The following is a 22,406-nucleotide window of genomic DNA, read 5'->3' as shown; positions in this document are numbered from 1 at the left end:
ATTTTCTTGTGGAGACCATGCCTATGTTTCTATACACACAGTCACACAAATAACTGCATCATTTCACCTTTAGTTAAACCAGAGCAACTCTGTGCATAGGATAAGTTTCTGGCTGTTGTCAAGGTGATAATACACAGGCAGAGCAGAAGGTTGGTTGGGTCATGGTTACTGTGCATTTCCACACACTCCAATTTTTTTTTTAATACATTGGAACTTTAGCCTCAACCTTCAAAGTTAGGTTGTGTGTGTTTGGAGAAGACCACCTTATTTTCAAATGCTTCGTTAAACCTTAACTCCCAATTATCAATAGTGTGTGTGTTGACAAGATATGTTAGAAACCAGTTTCTAGCCTGTTTAAATTGAACAAGAAAAAAAAATGACCTCGTTGCCTTCATGGGGTGGCAGGTAGTTAAATATCTTGGAGCACGAATGCTGGAAAGCAGAGAGAAGAGGAAAGGGAAGAAAGCCAGTGGAGCAAAGGCAGAAGAATCCAAGTGAGTGTAGGGGAAAGGTGAGGAGAGAGAGAAAGGGAAAGAGGACAGGATGAAAGCCCGTGTGTGCATGAGAGAAAAACTTGCCTCCTTCCCAGCCTGTGTTGCTCTGGGGCGATCTAATACTTCCCGCCCCTTGCCCCCAGTTCCAGGCCGGGCAAGAGCAGCCCCGCGGCCGTGGTGAGGGACAGAGGGAGGCGCCACCAGCACTCGCCTTGCCCCGCAGCCCCACGCTTGCTTGACAGCCGGGGAGCCCGCGGCCCTGGCACCCAGAGGCAGCGGGACGCGGGGCAGAGCCCGGCCCAGCCGCCCCACGCCCTGAGCTCGCGCTCCCCACTCTCTCCATCACTTACTTTTGTTGTTCTTTCGCCCGCCGCGGCGGCCGCGCAGCGCATGCGCCAGGCGAGGGGCTTTCGGTCTCTTTTCCTCCCTTCCCCTCCCCTTGCTCCATCCGGGCACCTCCGAATTAGCATTGACGGCCGCGGCACAACTTTTCCCGAGGCAAAGTGAAATCAAGGCGCGCACTCTGAGAAAATATAGTCCCTGCCGTTTTAAGTCCCCCTCGTCCCCACCGGAGGGAGGGCGGACGGGCTGCGGGAGGCAGTTACTCGGCTCCTGGGCGGAGCAGGGGCCGCCTGGGGCCCCGGGCGCAGCGCTGGCGGGGGGGCTGGGGCGGAGTCCCCCCCCTAGTTTGGCGGAAAGTGAGTGATGAGTCTGTGTCCCTAGCAAAGAGGCAAAGAACTTGCTGTGCAGCCTGAGTAGTTGTTTCTTTCGATTGTTGTTGTGGCTTTTTTTTTTTTAATTGCGCTGCTCGGGGTGGGCTTGTCTGAGGGGGGGCTGGTTTGTGGCCGCGGAGAAAAAACCACCCCCCCCCCGAGCCAACGGAACAAAAACAAAAGAAACTTCGCCGGGCTCCGAAAGTGGCAGCAAAGTGCTGGGCAAGTTGCAGGGATGGAGCTACAGAGCTTGCAAGAGGCGTTAAAAGTGGAAATCCAGTGTCACCAGGTAACGCCGCGAGCCCGCGCGGCTGGCCCCGGGGTGCGCGAGCGGGCGGCGGGGGACCCGCAGGGAGCCGGCCTCGCATGCTGAGCGAGGAGCGTTTGCTGCTTGTCGCAGGGTCTTTCGATCAGGGGAGGGGGGCTGGGAGTGAGAGTGAAGAGGGGGGAGGCTGGAGCTGAGCCTGGGGGAGCCGGCGAGAGCCCCCCCCCCCCGGATCCCCCTTGGAATATCGAACACTTTGCAAAAGTAGTTTGGGAGACAGTTCGGTCGAGTTGTGTGTGTGTGTTGTGGAGAATCGGAGTTAACATTGCGGTTGGTGCTTGTGTGTGTTGGAGAGATTAGGACGAGACTTGAATATTTATGAGCTTTGCTTGAAACTGACTCGCAGTGTTTACTTGCCTCTTTGTTCCCTACCCCCCTCCCTCCCCCTTCCCGACACACACACACATTTAAAAAAAAATCCATTAAACTTGAAACAGTTTCTAATTCCTCCTTTTTTGGGGTGATTTTTTTTATAGAAACTAGTTGCACAGATGAAGCAAGATCCACAGGTAAATGCAGATCCTTTTTTCCTCTTCTTCAGTATTTTATCCCTGCTGTAATAAGCGCAGTTGTGCCGGGACAGCAGGATGAGAAACTTTATCAGTAAGAGATATCATTTTGTAGTCTTCACTGAGCTTTTTGACTAAAGAGGGTGTTTATGTGTGTGTGCATGCTTTTGTACGGCGTTAATGAAACGGTTTTGCCTTTGAACGATGTCTAATCTCAAGTTTATTCATGACGGGTTAGTTTTACACTTTGCCTTTAATATGCATTTTATTGCCATTTTTGCAGAACGGTGATCTTAAGAAACAAATCCATGAAAGGCAATCAAGAATAGCAGCTCTTAATGAAAAACAAGTAAGGAATAGATCGATTCAGTTCTGTTTTTTTCCCCCAATGCACTTTCTAAACATCCTAAAAGTGGCTGCGTTAGCTGAAAAATACGAGAGCAGAGAATAAAACATCCATTTTCCTAAGTGTAAAGTGAGAAAATGTTTGTTTGCAAAACGAGATCCGTTTCTTAGATCCCTTTCCTGGGGTGGGGGTTATAATAATAGTAAAAAGATAAGCAGTAGTTAAAACGTAAAAAAAAATAATAAAAAAAATGAGGCGTCCATTTTGAGTTGGTCGACATGTTTTAGGAATATGGAAAAATCTCCTGTCTTGGGCTACTTTGTGCACTTCCATGCAATGTGCTGAGCAAGAGTTGGGAACAAGGAGACTGGAGCCCAGGTCGAAGCCATTTCTGGTGTCAATTGCAAAACTGATTTTTGTTGATCACTTTTTTTTTTTTTTTGCACATATCTTTCTCTTCCGTTGGTCTGATCTGACGTATTAGCTTTGGATTTGAGTTCACTTAGGCACTTTCACTTTTTTAAAAATAACCTGTTCCAGTTATAGGAAAATCTGAGGAGAAGAAAGAAAACAAAATAGAAACCTTCCTCTCCCCCCCCAAATAAACTTTTATTTTTTGTTTTTGTTTCAAGTGACCCCTGTGTATAGTGCAATATTTGACACCTCCTCAGCCCTTAATCCTCTTTCAGGATGAAAGAAAGTTCTCTATTGTGAGTTTGTTGAGTTAGATCAGCTGATGGCGAGGAGCTGTGATTGTTAGGTTTCAGCACCACGATCAGATGCCATTGAACGCTCCGCAGTCTCATGTTTTCCCTGCGCCCCCCCCCCCCCCTATCTCTCTCTCTCTCTCTCTCCCTTGCCCCCCGTTTCTTCCACTTTTAGTACTTCTAATGCTTAAACCAAGCAGCAGCAGCCGGGAAAGCAAGTCCATGATCTGCCGGATTGAGTCCCCATAGCAAAGAACTTTCACCGTTCCCCCCCCCCCCCGCCCCCAACCCCCCCGCCTCCCGACTCTGCAGGATCATGCAGGTTTCCAAAAGCCCCTTTGGCAGCCAGATCCTACTCCATCACCCCTCTCCTTTCCCCAGCTGTATCGATCGCGATTCCTTCGGAATGCAGCAGCTCATTCAGCACCAAAACTTGGAACAGCGCCTTTTTTTTTCCTTCCCCCTATCACAAAACAAAAAATCTTCCACCCTAGGAAAGAAACCTCGGGATTTGTAATATTCCTGGGGGGAAGAGAGGGAATTATTTGTGTGTGTGCGTGGAGTTGTGGTTAAAGTTGAAAAGTGATCCATGCATATTTAATACGTGCTCATAGAATGCATGCATAGATGGTGGTGATTACATGCAACCCTTTTCCGCCCAGTTTATTGTAATCAGAATTTGTCAGCACTCTCAATTTGGTAGTGGAAGCTTCCATTTTGTGAAGAAGGGGTGTTGGTTTCTTCCTAACATGGAGAAAAGTCTGCAGAGTTTGAAGGTGGGGGATGGGACCCCATTCATGCTGAACATTACCATTTTGATTGCTTTGATGCCATTTTTGGAGGGGGAGGGGATAGAATACCCTACTCAGCAGAGCACAAAGATGTTTAATCATTGTATAGAATCAAATCTCATACTTTATTTTTTAAAGCAAATCTGACACTACATGATAGCTAAGGGCTGTTAGTCCTTTTATGTTGTGTAAAACAGCAAGTTGTTGACTCTAATACTACTACTCTGAGTAGAGGATTTTTTTTTAAACAAGGTAACAGCCTTTACTGCAACAATGCATCTTGATGTGTTCTTTCTTCAATATGGAAATAGTTTTACTGGTTTTAAGTGGTATTTAGAACATGCATTTGATCGGTTTTCCTCTATTGTAGCAACTATTTCAAGGCTGTTTAAATTTTTATGATGATAGTAAATGAGAAGCTATTTATTATGTGACATGCTGGAATTTAGATAAGGCAGAGAGAGAGAGACATCTGAAAATATAATTTGAACATTCTGATGCAGCTGGGTGTCGAGTATTGTTATCAGTCTTACACAACATTTTCTTTGAATCTCAAACTAACTAGTAAACAAGGGTTACATGATATCTTTTTAACTCCCGCTACTCACCCTATTTTCTAAAAATCCCTGTAAAGTGCAAAGTAATTAAAAATAAAAATCAGAAAATAGTAAATATTGGTCTAGTGATTGAAACTAGTATTTTTCTACAAAAGTGGACAGTATTATATTTCTTCTGCTTATTTTGACATCATATTCAATAGGGGCTAAGTGGTGATTTAGCGTGTTGTTGCTCCAGACTGCCACCTCTGGAGACCTGGTTTGAATCTTTCTTAGGTCACAAATGAAATGAGTTTGGAGGGCTCAGCCTTTGAACATGTCACAAAAATATAATGTAACTTTGCAGGTTTTGGTATGATTAGCAATTTCTCCTTAGAAAAAGTCCATCACTGAATTATCAGGTGCTACAGGGTATGATAGAGGTACCTTTAAAATGAGTATAGTAGCTGTTTGACCAGTCATGGATCTATTACTGATTTCAGCCTCTTGCTTGCATGAGTACAATGCCCCCTCCCTCCTGCTATACATTTAAAGAAACCTTATGTAGTTTGGAGGGACAGAAGTGATTGTTTTAATGTATACTTTTAAAAACAGTGGGTTTTTAATTTATTTTTAGATTAGTTGTAGATTTGTTTAAGCTATAAAATGGGGGTAGGGATAGCTCAGTGGTTTGAGTATTGGCCTGCTAAATCCAGAGTTGTGAGTTCAATCCTTGAGGGGGCCATTTAGGGAAGTGGAGTAAAAAACTGTCTGGGGATTGGTCCTGCTTTGAGCAGGGGGTTGGAATAGATGACATCCTGAGGTCCTTTCCAACCCTGATATTCTATTCTATGATTTAGAACATGATAATCCTGGCCTTTACTGTGCATGCACTAAATACAAAAGATATTAAGATTACATTTCAGTTAAAATGCACATGTGGATGATGAAATAGATAGTAAAATGAATAGATCATTACACTAACTACATCTGTTTAAAAATATAACCATAGGGAGAAGTATTTTTCACTGCCCCAGTCATCAGTTTCCCTTCTGAGCCATTGAAATTTATTTCAACTTACTTTTTTTAAAAATTAAAAATAAGAACACAGAGAGAAGTATCCAGACAGATCCAAGCATTTGGGCATGGGCTCAAATGTGCTAAACACAGATTTATGCAAGAAATTAGATTTCTATTTACAACCAAATTAAATTCCTATACAGTTATCCAGTATTTCTCCTACACTGTCAATGTACAGGAATATGGAATTAAATGTATTTTATAATATTTATTTGAAAATGTTGGGAAAATATGAAAGATGTTCTTTGTTTTTTTTTAGTGTCACTTACGTCAATACTTAAATTTACCTCTTGCTCAGAAAGGCAAAGTTAGACTTGTCTTATGTGAGTCTACCTACACATTGTGTGCACTATAGTTTTAATGAATTGTAATACCATTTGAGAGTGGGTTACCTCTTCTTTAACAAGATATGATGTGTGAAGACTCCATTAGTTGGTCCAGTGGTTTTACACCTTGAATCCACATCACATGCAGAGCAGCAGTAACGTTTTTTATCTAAATTGTCAAGCAATAAGCATTTATATGTAAATAAAAGAGTAATCATAAGAACCAGGTTTGTTCTTTAAAAGCACATTTGAGGTACTTTGCTGCACATATTTTTGTGTGTTCTGTTTGGCCACAAAGTCAGTATGCTGTTTTTTTTTTTTTTTTTTAAGTTACTTCTTAATAATAACACTTAACTGATTAAAAAAACAAAACAAAAACCCAAATCACAAGTTAAACAGTTTCTGACATTAGCATTAGGTGGTAAACCAAGTCTTGGAAAATTAACAGTAAGGATGTGTAGACTGCTATATTTTCAACTGTGATGAACTCTGAATTCAAATGGCCTGTCCTGGAGCACAGCAATAAAAATATGTCTTCCTGAAAGACATTATGTATATGCCATTCGCTTATGCATTGCCTCATTTCTTTACCATAATTTACTATCTACATAGAAAATCAACATTAGTCTCAAAGAGGCCTGTCCCAAGGTGGGGTTATTGCTTGTTTGTCTTTTTGTAGTGCATATCTGAAATTAAACCATTGACTGTATTTTGCCATTGGTGACCCCTGTCAAAATAGCTTCATGGGACATGTTAGACTTTGTAAAATTAGTGTGCACTTCTTAAGCATGGGGAGTTTGTTGGAGACTCTTTCATTCAAGATGTCTGCTTTACATATGTTGTGTCTATCTTTCAGAGCGTGTTTTTTGGTTTAGTGAAATCCAAGCTGTGCTATGCCTGAAAATGACAGCATTGTTTACACATGTTAAAGGGGAAATTATTGACATTTGCTAAAGCTCAGTATTTCATATGGTTGGGTACTTTCAAAATTGTTGAAATAAAATAGAGGTTGCAAGTGTCAATGAAAACAGAGATAAGACCTGAATGGGGTTTCCAAATTAAGTAGAACCAAGGTCAAATTCTGCCCACAGAAAGACAAACTCAGAGAGAGAGAGAACTCTAAATTTATTCTGGTGGCAGTAGTATCCATTTGGATCTAAGGGCCATATCTAATGCTCATGGAAGTCAGTAGAGATTATTATTTATTTTATTTGTATTGAAGTAGCACCTAGGAGCCCTAGTCGTGGACCAAGAGCCCACTGTGCTAGGTACTGTAAAAATAGAACAAAAAGACAGTTTCTGCCCCAGTATTCCCATTGGATCATGGCTTTGGATCAGGCTCTAAATTGGTGATGAACCTTGAAGTGGAATTTTGAACTTTCCCATTATGCTTTGAGTCTTTAAATGCAGACACAAGAAGTAATTTAAATGTGGGCTTGACTTGCAGTCCTGTACACAGAGCTTCTATTGACTTCACTGGGACTTCTGAACAAATGGAAAATCAAGTAAAGTTATTGGATCTAAGTGAAGATTCGCTTTGGGCTGGTAATTTAGAAAGCTATAGTTCCTCATGTTTTGCTACAATCAGCTAGTAATTTATTGGTTGCTTTGCTGTTTGAGTAAAAAGTGACAAATTTACCATCAGCTCCTTGGAGAGGAAATTTGGGAATATAGTTTATATAAAGGCAATCCTAGCATTCTTCTTTATGCTTTCAATAAAATTACATGAGATTAGATGCCCATATTGGGGAAGAGGAGGAAGGGCTGTAAAAAGCATTTTCACATAGTTTGAAGCACAGCACAAACATACTTGTGGCTTTCTGCTTTGCGTTTGATTTGCCCTTATAAAAACCACTGAAATTGCCAACCCTGAATGTAAACATGGTGCTGAAGGGCATTTTGATCAACATTTGCTTGGTGGCAGTCTGATTGGCAGGTGAAATGTGGTATTATTCTAGCATTTTTCTTTTACTGTACACTATTCTGTACATGTACAGTACATCACTTGGCAGTGCTAAGAGTTGGAAAGTGAATGTGACATTCATTCTAACCATTTTAAAGAGTACACTTTGATATTTTAGCCACTTAAAACACCTGCTGTCAGAACAGTACAATTGAATTCAATTAACTTTGAATTTCTTCAATAAGATGACGCTTATAATAACTCCAGTAATCCCATGATGCCTCATTAGAGGAGTTGGCTATGATGATTATCCCTGTGATTTAGCAATTTTTTCCCCTTCTAATGCCTTTGTCTATTCAGAAAAAGGAATTACAGTAACAATATCTTTTTATTTCACATGTAGTCTTACACTAAAGGTACTTGCTACCTGTTACATGTTGTAAAATATTTAATTGTACTGCAGCAAGCAGATATTTGTTCTTAAATATTTGATGCTTTGATAGCAAACATATCAGAGAAACTTTTGTTGTATGTGTGGAATGTATTTTGTGGGTATCCTGTGTCACAGAGTTAGAAAGTGTTATGTATGTATGCAGAGCTTATAGGCCACACTCCCCTCTCACTCTTTTCACAGAAGTTTCATTAGTGGTCCAGATCCTCAGCTCATCCAGATCAGTGTGCCCTCAGTGGAGCTATGCCAGTTTACTCCAGCTGAGGATCTGGTCTGTTGACTTCAATGGGAATTTTCCTTGCAGTGAGAAAGTAGAATATCGCCCTAAGTGTCTCTCTCAAGTATGAGACTAGGGAAATGGGTTTTGTAGGGTAATATGAAATCACATTTCCAGTGGGACAGTGCATCATTCTAAACACTTTTTTTGTTCAAGTTGAGGAAGCCATATCTCATCTCATTCCAGATTTGATTTTTTAGGTGAAAGCTATAAAGGCGTATAAAGGCACATTAATACAGAGTTAATTTAACTTTTTCCTCTATGCTTTCCTCTTTATGGTAAAGATAAAATATACACTGATTATAAAATGATACAGTTACCCCCCTCCTCCCCACATAAATCTAAGGCATCAACGCAGTTTCTAATCAATAGAGTTAAAGGGTAGAAGTTTGCAAATCAATAAGACAAGGCCATGGTAAATGGTGTATGTGTGACCATGATGTCAAAAAGGGGGCAATTTCTACATGCATAGTCAACTGAAGCTGGCAAAGTATAAAAAAAAGTGCTGCAAGTTAAGATAAGAACAAAGAAGAACAAAAAAAGAAATGGTTTAATTGAAATGCAAATATGTTTTTCTGCCATTAAAGTAAAGTCAGTTAGTTTAGCCTGACAGAATCATATTTGGTCTGTCTTTTCACCTCCCCTTGTTAAATCATCCTATGTACATTTCCCTTACATATATCATATTTGAGGATTTATTTTTTACTTAAGGTGGTACCACCTTACTGTTTGAAAATGCTCTTCTGAAGATAAAATGTACTTCCTTAAGCGCGCACTTTCATTTTTTTTGAATCAGCTACTTATTGTTATGTAGTAGCAATTTCTAGAGTGTCATATGAAATTGCTGATGCGGCTTAGTTCTAGCTACAACCTCTGACTCCTAATAGTAAGCATCTATTGAAATCAAATACGTACTACTTTTTTTTTGCACAGCACATGCAGACTGTTTCATATTTTTTTCCTTTTTCTTTGTATATTAATCAGCATTTTTTTTTAACTCACAGAATAGTAAATGTGTGGCCCAAGTGTAGGATAGAAATGGATGCACTTGGCTGCTGGAAAGTAAAACACAGAACTAGGCCTGAATGTGGCTACAGTAAAATCAACATAAGAAGTAACTCTAGTGTAGCATTTTGTCTAAGAATTCTGTAGAAATGATCTGCAGTGCTGATCTGTGTGTTTGAGAAATGGTGCTCATTTTCAAAGTTCGGATTTAGTCCTAAGAGACTAGGTGTACAGGCTGTGGCAAGAAGAGAGTGTTTGCATAAAAATTTGTCTGATTGCTTACATCTTATCAACAGAAATATGTCACTGGGTATGAAACAGAAATCAAATTTGTATAGTATATAGAAGGTTTTTCTTTCCAGAACTATTTCACTTGATAATGTTGTCCTTTCTTTATGAGGTAGTTTATCTTGCATCCAGGGAGAAGGGGAGGAAAAGAAGAGACTTTTTGAGCTAACTCAGCTATTGATAACAGATTTTAAAGATTACCGACAGTAAAAAAAAAAAAAAAAAAAAAAATAGCATTTTGATTAACATGAGTCAAGTGAGAACATTGAAACCCTTGACATGTAACACAGATTAACCTGCATTTTCTGTAATTTTCCATTTTCTGAAGCTCCGTGAATCAGCTAGAATTGCCTAAAGATTTATTGACGAATTGAAGCTTTTCTTAAGTATGAAAAAGATGAGACAAGATTCCTGTCTCTCAAATGTATTAGATTCAAGTGTGTGTGTGTGTGTGTGTGTGTGTGTGTGTGCGCGCGCGCGTGTACAAAGGTCTTTCTTTTTGATATCATTCAGGCAGAAAGCCAATATGCGCATGTAAATGAGCCTGAAAATGTAATTAAAAATATATACATACTGGTGACTGTGATACAGAATTTAATATGAGATGCAGGTTACAAAGTGACAAGTAGCATTTCCTATAATCAATAATACTATCTCTGCTCTATGATTTATGCATTTCATGTGCTATTAAATGCACCACAGATAAATGCTAGAATTATTTCTTAAAATATAATTTTTCAGCACAGTAAGCAAATGCAAAAAATATCTTGCTCCCTCTTCACCCTCTCCCCTCCCCCCCCCACAACAAAAATCCCCATTATCAAGACGTTACTACAGAGAGGAGAAGAATTCTGTAGAAGGTCAGAAAAGGCCTCCCTGATAACTTATCTTTGCCTGAAAGAAAATGTCACAAAATAGACTTATTGGTGTCGTTAATGCATTAAGATCAAGGAAGTTTTGTAAATTGTTGATATGTCTAGGAACCAACATACAGATGAAAAACTGGACAAATTGCCAGCAGAAAGGCATAAATAATCTCGGTCTCTTTTTCAGTGTCTGTAGCATAATATTGTTTTGCACATGAAAGGTAAGTTAAGAGACAGATGCCTCCCAGATTCCAAACTTAACAACAAAGACCCAGGCTCTTTTTCCTAAAGTATTCTCATCCATTCTAAAAGTTAGGTCAGAGTGACGAGAAAGTAAAATGCCATTATAGAAACTGACAATTCCACTTTCCAGCTAATGGAGAAGCTACTTTTTAAAGGTTTATTTCTCATTAAACAGTAAAAGTGGAACCTAAATATGTTTCTGTAAACATCCCTGCAGCCCATAAATATATATAACCAAAGTCAGTCTGATTTACATTATTTTGTTAACATTCTTTGCTGAGTAGGCTTGGATGGAGTACAATCTCTTCATATAGAGGATCTAATTATAAATACAAGGGACAGAACCAAATAAGCAGTCTTTAAAGGGAAAAGAGTCTGGCAGCTTTGTTTAAAGTGTCCTTTAATGAACTTCTTTACCAGCTTGTATCTTAGCAACACATTTTATTACATACCAGTGCGGGAGAAGCAGTTTGCAGATGGAGTTGCACACAGTAATTTATTTCCCCCCTTTCTCCCCCTCCCCCCCACTTCTCTGTGGTGACTCAACTGGAATGTTCAGGCTAGCTTTCTAACACTGATAGCTCACTCTAAATCCCTGATTAGTTCATTTGTATCTGTTCTGTTGTCTTAATTGATGAAAAAGGCATTATACTATGTTAAATACATAGTGACTTTGCTTCCTCTTAGAAATAGATGCAGATATGACTATTTTGATTGGACATAGTGTTTAAAATAAACACAAGTTTGCTTCTTGCAGTCCATCTCCCTCCCACACTGTGCTTTCTTGGGTGTACTAACTCATGTATATGGCACTGACCGGTTTCTAGATTTGTTGATTATTTACTCTCAACTCCTAAATGGAGTTATTTTAATCTGTTCTTCGCTGTACTAAAATTGAATGGAATCTTACAGCAACAGGAACATTTATAATTTTTTCTTCTTCTTATCAGAAACCTACCATTTTAAAATCTAAATACATCAAGAAATAACTGGAGTTGTAAAACCAATATAAAGCAGTCTGTTACTGTCCCCTTTTATGGGTAATCTGTTATCTTTACTACTTTTTAGATGACAGTCCATTTTGCTAATTATGGGCCAGATTCTACCAATTTGTCTTGAATATTCAACTCTGTGAGTAGTAGCTACATTGATTTCAGTGGGACTAATCAAGTAGTGAGGTACTACTCAACATGAGTAAGGGTGGCAGAATCTGGCTGTATAAGATTTGTTTCTGTTTTAAAGTGGATGGGGGGAAAATGCATTTGATAAAAGTAACACTGTTCAACTAACTCAGAATCTGAACTCTAGAGTCAGACAGGTATAAATCCAGAGTAGCTTGGTTGACTTCAAAGGAGAGACTTTGGATTTGCAGTGGTGTAACAGAGATCTGATTCTGGCCTGGTTATTTGGAGGAGAAACGAAAAGGAACTATCAGATTAAGACAGAACCCAGGGAACCTAGAGAGGCATTTTGGCAAGTAGTACTAAAGATATTGGTCTTGGAGAAGCTTTTGTAAAATCTCAGTTATAACAAACAAGTCAGAGCTAATATTCAAAAGATCCTATTAAACAAGCCCATTTCACAAAGTCCATTGCTAGTCGCAAGAGGATGATAAATCATTTATGAAAGCCATGGAATTGTTTTTTTTCTTCTTTCCTTCACATTTGTTTAACTGTAAATTCATTCCCAATCACTTGCAAATCCTTACGTTCCGTGAATCTCAAATTAAATACCAGACTTTCTTTTCAGACTAATTGATGTATGCATTTGACTCTATATTTTTCTCTGATGGGTCAGGGGATAGTTTATCTCTTGTCACCTTAGCATTTGAGATATCCCAGCCAAGTCAGTAGCATAAAAGTAATCCATTCTACTTGAAAAAAAGATGTTCAAGACAGAGATCCATCCCTTTTTTAAAATGCTATATTAGACCTTAGATAGTGGGATGTCCTCTGAATCCCAAAGTGATTTAAGTTGCCATGTGATTAACTTATTCTTTTCTTTTTGTGATTCAGTCCACTGTTTATTAACTTAAATTGGATTGAAAAACTCTTACGATGTGAAATACATCAGGATCATGCACAACGGCCAGGATTAATGATGACAGCCTGAACTGTTGAACAAGCGAAATCATGAAATTCACAATATTGTTAGACAAAAGGGGTTATGTGCTTTGTGGTAGTTGTATTGGCCTTAATTAGAAAGGACCACCATTTTCTAGTACATGAAAGATAACATTTATAGAAAGTATAGCATCTGAAGCCCTTGTCTCACTGTCATGTTTTTTCTGTTTCAGTGTCTGGAATATTTAGGCAGTATATAAAAGCAGGAGACTTAATATATGGGAAAAACTCCCTCTGCAGATATTGTAGTAGTGAAGAAGACAATGAAGCATTTAATTGTTTCTCCAAGATTCAGTACGTTAAAGAAACAATTAGAAACATGTATATCTGATTTACCAAAACAAAACAACCATCTTCAATTTTTCTTCTAAATTCAATAAGACAAGAAAATTTTCTTGTTTCTAGAAGCACAGGCACATCCAGAAACTTCTTTAAGTCTCTGAGCAATAGCATGGTAACTCATTACAGAAGTACTTTGACTGGGGGAAACTTAAAGGAACTTCCATCCCCAGATGAAGCAAAAGACTCATTTATAAACAATGAGTGCAGGAACAATAGAAAGCTGAGTGCATTCTGCATGAATAATATAACTGAGGGTTGTGGAGAGCCTGTGATTTTAGTATGCCAAACCCAGTGTAGGAGTGCAGTGTTCAGCTGATTTCCCCACCCCCCGACTTCCCCCCCTGCACTCAGGATTCATCCTGTCTCTCCCCCATGTGTATGCGCAAACACACGTATTCAGAGAATTAGCTATGATGAATAAAAGAGTGAAGTCATCAAACTACTGTGCAGGGATGTTGAGGGTTGAAATAATATTAGCAAAAATGAGGGAATTCAGGGCCAAGGCTGGAAATCTAGGCCAACACTCCAGCCTTAATGCTCATCTTATGTGTGGAGGAAAAGCTTAAGACATGACTTAAGACTAGAGTTTGAATGTCATCCTTTATTTTCAGCTTAGATAGTCTGACTTTCCTTGGCTTTGAGAGTTTAAATCAGAGTACTACATGGGTTTTAATAGGAACTCTGAGTCCTTGGCATCTCTAAAACTCCAGTCATAGAATCATAGAATATCAGGGTTGGAAGAGACCTCAGGAGGTCATCTAGTTCAACCCCTTTCTCAAAGCAGGACAATCCCCGATTAAATCATCCCAGCCAGGGCTTTGTCAAGACTGACCTTAAAAACCTCTACGGAAGGAGATTCCACCACCTCCCTAGGGAACCCATTCCAGTGCTTCACCACCCTCCAAGTGAAAAAGTTTTTCCCAATATCCAACATAAACCTCCCCCACTGCAACTTGAGTCCATTAGTCACTTTTATGTATGCATTCAAACATGCAGTTAGACATCTGACTTTAGGTGTCCAGGTTTGAAAATTTTGTCCATAGTTTTTTATCATTACATTTCCTTAATTATTATTTTTTAATGTAGTCCTTGGGAAAGGTACTGGATTGAAGCTCTTTGGGGCAGGAACCATCTTTTTGTTCTGTGTTTGTACAGCACTAGCACAATGGGGTCCTGGTCCATGACTGGGGCTCCTAGGTGTTACCACAACATATGTAATAATTTAATATAATGATATTAAATTGAAAGTGCCAGTGGCTAAAGTTTACCCATGAGCACTGGTTGAGCAAGGTTACAGCATGAGCTTACACCCGTGAGCTTACAGCATGAGCACTGGTTGAGCAAGGTTTGCCTAAAACTTCTCTTGGAGTCTGTCTATATTAGTAGAAAAAAGTAGGTGTTTACAATGGGATAACTAACTTGTTATGGCAAACATGTTGTCAAATACTAGTGTAGAGAGGTCAAGTTTGAGTTTTACCTTAATTATGCTGGTTGAGATAAATCCTACAGGTTCCACTATTATATGTTTGCTATTGTGATAAAAAGAGACCTCTTTCCCTTTAAAGATGAGAATGTAGCTCTCCTTTTTTTTTTTTCTTTTTTTTTTTTTTAAACCAGTTCAGTCCTTGGTGCGTCTTCGCTACCAATTATGATAGTTTTTGTATGATGTGGACAACTGTGCACTAGGAATTAGTCAGAATCCACTAACTAATTTCACATAATCACCAAACATTTATCAGATAGTAACAACTGTAGGTTTGCTGACATTGATCTGATTCAAAGCAGTGACCAAGAGGTGGAGAGCTTCATATGTCATTACCAGTTTCCTGAGTCTTCTGTTCCTCCATTATATTATTTAAAGTGGTATTTTCAAAAGGAAGAAGTAGTACCTAAGCCTGGATCATCAACTTGTGTAAATCAGCATAGTTCCATTGTCTTCAATGGAGCTGTGCCAGTTTATACCACCTGAGGATATGGACCAGGGGTATAAAAATTCCACCTAATTACACTTTAAGTCCCATTGACAAATTAATCACATAGCAGCAGTAAGTATGGACCAGCTCCTGAGACCATTTTTCAGTGTTTAAACTAGATTTACTCAGTCATTACAAAAGCCTCTTTCCACTGATTCAATGTGAATTTGCTTGAGTAAGGATCTCAGGATTTGGTCTATACTTTGGGGTCATTTTGTAAATAAGAGGTTTTAAAAAGTGATCAGTAGTTGTTTTAAAATAAAAAAGGTTCTTATAATAGGTGATTTAAATATTGCCTTTCCACTTATTTACTTGATAGTTCACCATGGCTCTGAAAGAGCTGTTGCAGGTTAAGTATTCATTGCAAAGCTTCTCAGCCATTACAAATGATCATGTAAATACATAATTAAAAAGTTTTTAAAATGCATAGTACTCATCTGATTGGGTAAATATGTAACCTGAGATTTATTCAAATGCAGATTCTTGACACGATAGACCTCTGAGACATTATGGTGCATTGGGTCATGGCCCACAGAGAGAATTTTTCCTTCCTAGGTCAATGATCCATTACAGTGTTATCAGTCTGGATGGCCTTGAAAGCAGCACTAAGTTTGAATCCATGAACTGAACATCTTCAGGAGATTTTGTCTTTAAATGTTGGATGTACAATAAGGGGGTCAAGTAACTTGTTTGTTTTTACATGCCCCCACCTCCTTTAAAGGGAACAGTCAACATTCTAGATTAATGTCTCGCAATTCTTTTTAACATGGTGGCTTTGAGCTAGAGGAGTGTAAAAAGTTTTTTAATTCTATGGGCCAAATTCTGTCAAACATGAGAGATTTGGCATAGCCACTCCCCCATGTATGTTTCAAGAAAAGCATAATTGTTCATCTATACTCTAGCTGGTGGTAGCCCCTTGCACAGTCCTCTATCCCCACCCCAGCTCTACCCCGGTTACTCCTGCTAGATTAGATGCATAAGTGTTCTGTATCAGTGGCTGTGTACAGGGCTTTTGCTGGCTCAAGAGAGTACGTAGGTATGATGCAAACTACGCCCAAAACCAGACATCTAATGTACTGTGATCTGTTCTCCCAACTCCCTGAGCAAATTCCATCTCAGCACTGTCAGGTACTTGGCATGCAGTACTTGGAGGAGTATCCTCTGAGTCACACACACATTGGATTGGATCTCAAACACATCTCTACAGGTTGGATCAAAGTCACTGTTGGGACAGCAAAGATGTCTCAGCATCCAGGCTGTCCACTCTGGGTAAATCCTGGCCCCACCGAAGACAAAGGAAGTTTTGCTATTGACTTAAATGGGGCCAGGATTTCACCCTCTGTTTGGGGTATGTTCTAAAATCCAGTGAACTCGATGGAAAAATTCCCATTGACTTCATATAGGCCACGATAACGCTATTCAGCATTGGAAGAGTAACCATGGCTGGAATCAGGAATTGTGTACCTGTCCTCCAGGACTTTGAATACATTTTTGGAGCAGACTGCCCCAATACTGCTGTGAACTTGTGCTTGTATTTATATGGAGAGTTCAGCAGTTAATTCAGCAGCAGGTGCTTCTGGTGCATGTAAACCAGAATTTATCTTTGTGTAGAGAAAAGGTCATATTCTACTCTGTTACACTGGTGTAAATCTGGACTGTGGAAAAACTTGTCTTAAGCGACCACTGAAGGATCAGACAAACTGACTGGTTAACAGAAGTGAGGCACTAGTAAAGGTGGAGCTCAATTCCATTTAGCTCGATAGAGTTTTTCCAGATTTACATGGAGGAAAATCTTGCTAAAAGAATACCAGGCAACGTTGGAGGATTGTAGTTTAAAGTGATTTGAACAAGTAGTGTGATTGTTCTAGAGGAACTGGAGCTACTGGTGCAGGAAGTGAAACCGGATATTATAGGGATAACAGAAACCTGGTGGAATAGTACTCATGACTGGAGTACAGGTATTGAAGGCTATGTGCTGTTTAGAAAAGACAGGAAGAAAGGCAAAGGTGGTGGAGTAGCCTTGTACATCAATGATAAGGTGAACTGTAATGAAATAAGAAGTGATGGAATGGATAAGATGGAGTCTGTCTGGGTAAAAATCACGCTGGGTTAAAAAGCTACTAGAGCTTCCTCTGAGATAGTGCTTGGGGTGTGCTACAGACCGCCGGGATCTGATTTGGATATGGATAGAGACCTCTTTAATGTCCTTTAACGGGGGGAAAAAAAAAAATTTGTGTGATTATAGGGAGACTGCAACTTCCCGGATTATAGACTGGAGGACGAGTTTGCGTTGCAAGAATCATAGGGCGGTCAGATCTTTTCTGGATGTGATAGACAGGATGATTTCATTATCAAGTAAAGTTGGGAGTGAGCCTACGAGAGGGCGATCTTTTATGTATTTGGTTTTTGGTTGAGGAGTGAGGACTCGTCGAAGAAATCGGTGGTGAGGGGAAACCTTGGGTATCGAGTGATCATCGACTGATTCATTCAAATTAGATGAGAAGATACACAAACGTAGATCTGGGATTAGGGTTGTTCGACTTCTCGAAGGCTACATTTTAAAGAGTTGAAGGAATTAGTTAGGGAAGTGGTTGACGGTAGGAACTTGGGGATTTCATGGGAGAGAGGCCTGAATTTATTTAAGAGTCGCAGCTCTGGAACTCGTCGGAAGCCTGCATCCCCAAGAAGGGGAAAAAAAACATGGGCCTAGGAGTGTCAGGCCAAGCTGGATGAGCAAGCATACTCACAGAGAAGGGATTAGGAAAAAAGCAGAACAGCCTTAACAGGGAGTGGAAGAAAGGCAGGATTAGCAAGGGAAGCTACCTTTAGTGAGGTCAAACATGTAGGGATAAAGTGAGGAAAGGCTAAAAGGCTCGGTAGAACTGACTTGCAAAGGGAATGCAAGATGTAAATCAGGTTTCTACAGCCACATAAATAAGAAGAAAACAAAGAAAGAAGAAGTGGGGGGGCCGCTATAATCACACTGAGGATGGACACGGAGGTTAAGGAGAACCTAGGCATCGGCCCGCTATTTCAGTACTCTTGCCTCGTCTTTAATAAGACTAGTGAGGAGTTCAGAGGATGAGAAGGGATGATAAACAGGATAAGTGGATATGGAGGTGGATCTTACGCAGGTCTGAGGTAGGGGCCCGACTTGAACAGCGTTAAGGGACAAATCGGAGGGCCCGGACAATCGACCATCTGGAGATGACTTAAAGTAACTGGCGCGTGAAGAATGCGAGCGCCGTTAGGAGAATTTTAAGCATCGGTAAACCTCGGGGGTTGTACGTACGACTGGAGAATTTGCTAACTAGTTTCCATTTTTAAGAAAGGGAATAAAAAGAATACGATGGAGAATTGCTACAACGTGTAGGTCACATTTGTTAAGAAAGGGAATAAAAGTGATCCGGGTAATTTAGCCTGTGTAGTCTTGACGTGTAGTGATGTGGTCTTGGGAAACAAATTTTAAGGGAAGAAAGTAGTTAACGGACAATTGAAGGTCATGGTAAATTGGAACGAATTGCAACATGGATTAACTAAAGGGTAGATCGTGCAAACCAACCTGATCTCTTCTTTGAGAAGTAGACGGATTACTTAGACAAAGGAAATGCAGGTAGATTAATTGTTACCTCGATTTCAGTAAAGCGCGTTTGACACGGTTCCGACATGGGGAACTGTTAGTTTAAATTGGAAAAGACTGGGGATGATATGAAAGTTATAAGGTGGATAAGGAATCGTTTAAAGGGGAGACTCGAGTACAGGGCGTAGTAAGTGAAGGGGTGACAAATTGTAGGTTCATGGAAAACTCGATAGAAATAGATGGTACTGTAAAGTGACGGACGCCCAGAATGTGATGACCACAGTCAGAGGTCCTAGGAGAGACGAGAGGGAGCATTGATTTCCACACTTTGATGAGCTATCTGATCTCGTCAGAGTACAATTAAAGAGCAGAGAAGATCCGCCTGGTGGGACATACATTAAGGTACTTACTCAGTGATGATACCAAATGGAGGTAAATCAGGACTAACAAGGAGACACGCAAAGACGGAGCAGTGATTGAAGGAACCAATGGTTACAAGATGATATTGGGCTCTGGAGGGCTGTGTCGAAGCTACAGAGTAATAGTAAGAGACGGAATGAGGAATATTAAATCACTAGTTGGTGGATGTTTAAGTGCAAGGGTCAGCTTGCCCACTAGGGCAGCAGCGCCAGTCACTAAGGGAGAATAACGCACATTTGTCACCGAAGATACCGTTGGGGTTCGGCGCCCGTCAGTTTCAAGAGCGACGCACCGCAGGGAGATAGCCTACGAGGCGGTACTTTTGGTTGTATCAGAAGCACGGTGAACGTTGAGAGCACAAACCCGGGACGCCTCGATGGTTGACTGTGGCTGTGACGAAGGAGGAGCTAAGAGTGAAGGACGCGTTAGGGACGCCGCACAGCCGATGGCGCTTTTCAGCAGGGGAAGGGGAGTGCTTAAGTTCGATTTATAATAACTTAGATCGGGGCTCAGTAGAGGAGCATCGTCGGTGCATGATAACTATGGTCTGGATCCAACGTTGGCGTATTCCATCGCTGTGCGACCAGGCATAACTATAAAGAACCGAGGCTGACCATGGCTCCAGCCAACTTGTGAGACAAGAGCCTTCAAGCAGACCGGGCCTACTAAAGGATGATCGCCCGAGGAGGAGAATTCTGCTTAAATGTAGGAGACCCTCAAAATAAAGAAGTTGGCTTGTTTAAGCCCTGGCAAAAGAGGCTCGGGGCGTTTGCTGCTCTAATAATAAATATATCAGGGGGAATTACGTTAGGCTAACCTGCAGTGCTGAGAAGTGATAGTAATGAGACGCGTTCTCTCTCAAGTTAATGAAACTCATGAATCGCGTACGCTGCCATATCAGGAGCAGCCTATAATGGTGATAAACTGAAACGTGCGAAATATTAGAGGAAGGAATGTGATATGCAGTCCGCAAATGAGACGAAAGGCTTGCTTAGTCATTGGTCGAGTGAAAAAGGGTTCTGGCCAAAACCCAGGGCCGCTCGAGAGGGAAGCATAGTGGGAATGGCACTTATGACGGATATCTGGCTTTAGACCTAAAAGCTTGAAGTAATTGGAGGGGGAATGCCTATGCACCTAAGATGATGGCGGGTCAGTAGTTTTAATGTGAGTGGCTGAAGTAGAGCTTAGGAGTGAGAAATCGGCCAGAAGTGATAACGTCCTAGCTCAAGCTGTACTGGTTCGTTATGAGGGGAACTTGGGATAAGGAATGGTCTACACTTGAGAGTAACTCAAGAGCACGAGATGTCGCTTGCCTGTTGGGGTGGTCTCAGAGCTGGTCGATGCAGTGGTCGCGCGACCCATCCATTGGCTAGCAAGGGCAGCATGAAGCCGACATAGGGATCGCTATGGTGTGTGAATAGGAAGCCTTTAGTGTCCTTCGCATCCTCAGGGCGATTGCAGCTGGTCCTGGAGTGTAGTTTTCGCTTGTCCTTCGCACATGGGCCTGTTTGTTCGCGGTTCACTCAATTGGTGATTGTCTCTGTGCTGCGTTTGCGACTATTCTGTCAGCGCGATGTCTGAGTGTCTCTTTCTCGCTGATATGATCTTTTGAGTTGGAGGCGAGTTACGCAGATACCATACATATGTTCGCACGGTCCGAGCAGACGCGATTATAGCTGGGTGTTAATATGTGTATGGGCAGGAGTGTGTCGGCTGCTTCGTGTGAACGCCAGAGAGAGAGGGAGCGTACGAAGAAAGACTAAATGTCCGGTTTCGATATGAGTCGTATTGTCAATAATCATCAAGCAAGTATCCACATGTTATTTCCTTAAAGGGTAACAAATTCTTATCTTGTTTTATTAACGCAAGTGCTAATTGCACGCGGTAGATGGATTCTTGAGTATAGTTCCTGTCCGTATAGAGGAGTGGCTTACCTGGTTTCTGATTCCAAGGTCGTGGTATGATTGCCCTCCCTGGTTAAGTCTCCAGCCCACTACATGCTTGGGTCGAGTAGAGAAGTGTTATATCGATCTAAGGAGCGCACAGTAAACTGCATTTTTCGAGGACTGAGCATTGTAGCGGTTACTTTGTATTTCTGACGTAACGCGCACTGGCGGCCAGTTTGTGTACTTGTCATCTGTACAAGCAGATATGTGAGCTTATGATCTCAGTTGCGCGCGTCTTGACTACAATGCGATGAGTCGAGAGAGAGACTCGTGATTGCTCTTTAAGTAGCCCAGCACGCACGCGTAAGCACAGACTACGCGAGGTCCTGCCGACAATTGAGCCTTCTTTTTTCTGCTCACAAAAGGAACAGTTACCACCTTTATAATCTGGAGTTTTAACACGATGCACCAGCTAGGTGAGTTCGCTAGATGAGCGTTGCTTCCCTTGCCTGTGTAACAGATCCCTCAGTGAGAAGCATGTATACGAGAGTGATCTAAGTGCACCTCTACTGGGGGGACGATGAGTTTTGATTCTGAAATCATTGTGGATTTTAAGACGACGCATGGCTATGGTTCTAGACTCTATTTAGGCTAGGTTTGCAGCGGCTCTGTACAGCGTCCTAGGGTGTTACACTGTACCAGATATATGCCCATTTCTCTGGCGACCACGGAGTTATTCTGTGAAAGTAACTCGAATGATAGTGAGTCTCTTCAGCCGCTAGCATGTCCTCTGCGTCGCATTGGTATACTTGAGAGTTGAGCTACGAGCTCAGTTGCTTGGTACGCGAGTACTATCATGACGAGTATTCTAAGCCTAGGAATGTGTATATTATCATATTTCTCGTAGTAGTCACAGACTAGTAAGAGAGGTAAGGTACACATTATTAATTGGAATGTACTGTGAGAGGCACAGACACGCAAGCATGATCGCATAGTGGGCGGCTCGCATAGCAGGCCAGAGGGCAATCATTGAGTGGGTCACGTTCTGGCGGACACCTGAGGGTCCTGTGATGTGGTGTGCTGGCATGTTTCTTGACATGTAGTGAACCAGTTAAGATGGAGGCTGTAGACTGAGTATGTATATATGTATATAGAGACCCTCGTCGCATTTAGATTAGACCCAATATCTAAGCGACCAAGGTATCTGATGAGTTACTAATTG

At 41.0% G+C, this 22,406-nt stretch overlaps 1 protein-coding gene across 7 annotated transcripts in view; it reads left to right on the top strand.

The window, feature by feature from the left end:
• The first annotated feature begins 1,140 nt into the window (after positions 1–1,140).
• Positions 1,141–22,406, top strand: part of PHF21B (PHD finger protein 21B) — a 273,496-nt gene continuing 252,230 nt past the window's right edge. For 2 of the 7 annotated variants that reach the window (XM_075070440.1, XM_032804767.2), the window contains exons 1-3: positions 1,141–1,496; positions 2,009–2,041; positions 2,325–2,390. In XM_075070440.1, coding sequence (XP_074926541.1) covers positions 1,443–1,496; positions 2,009–2,041; positions 2,325–2,390 — 153 coding nt within the window. In that variant the 5' untranslated portion in view covers positions 1,141–1,442. The remainder of the gene's footprint in view (positions 1,497–2,008; positions 2,042–2,324; positions 2,391–22,406) is intronic. The other 5 variants (XM_032804762.2, XM_032804761.2, XM_032804764.2 and 2 more) reach the window with 5 other exon arrangements.

This window comes from Chelonoidis abingdonii, chromosome 1 (assembly GCF_003597395.2).
Source record: "Chelonoidis abingdonii isolate Lonesome George chromosome 1, CheloAbing_2.0, whole genome shotgun sequence".
In the NCBI taxonomy this organism is placed as follows: domain Eukaryota; kingdom Metazoa; phylum Chordata; order Testudines; family Testudinidae; genus Chelonoidis; species Chelonoidis abingdonii.
The sequence above is the reverse complement of the archived record's forward strand: the minus strand, read 5'-3'. Positions and strand labels throughout refer to the sequence as shown.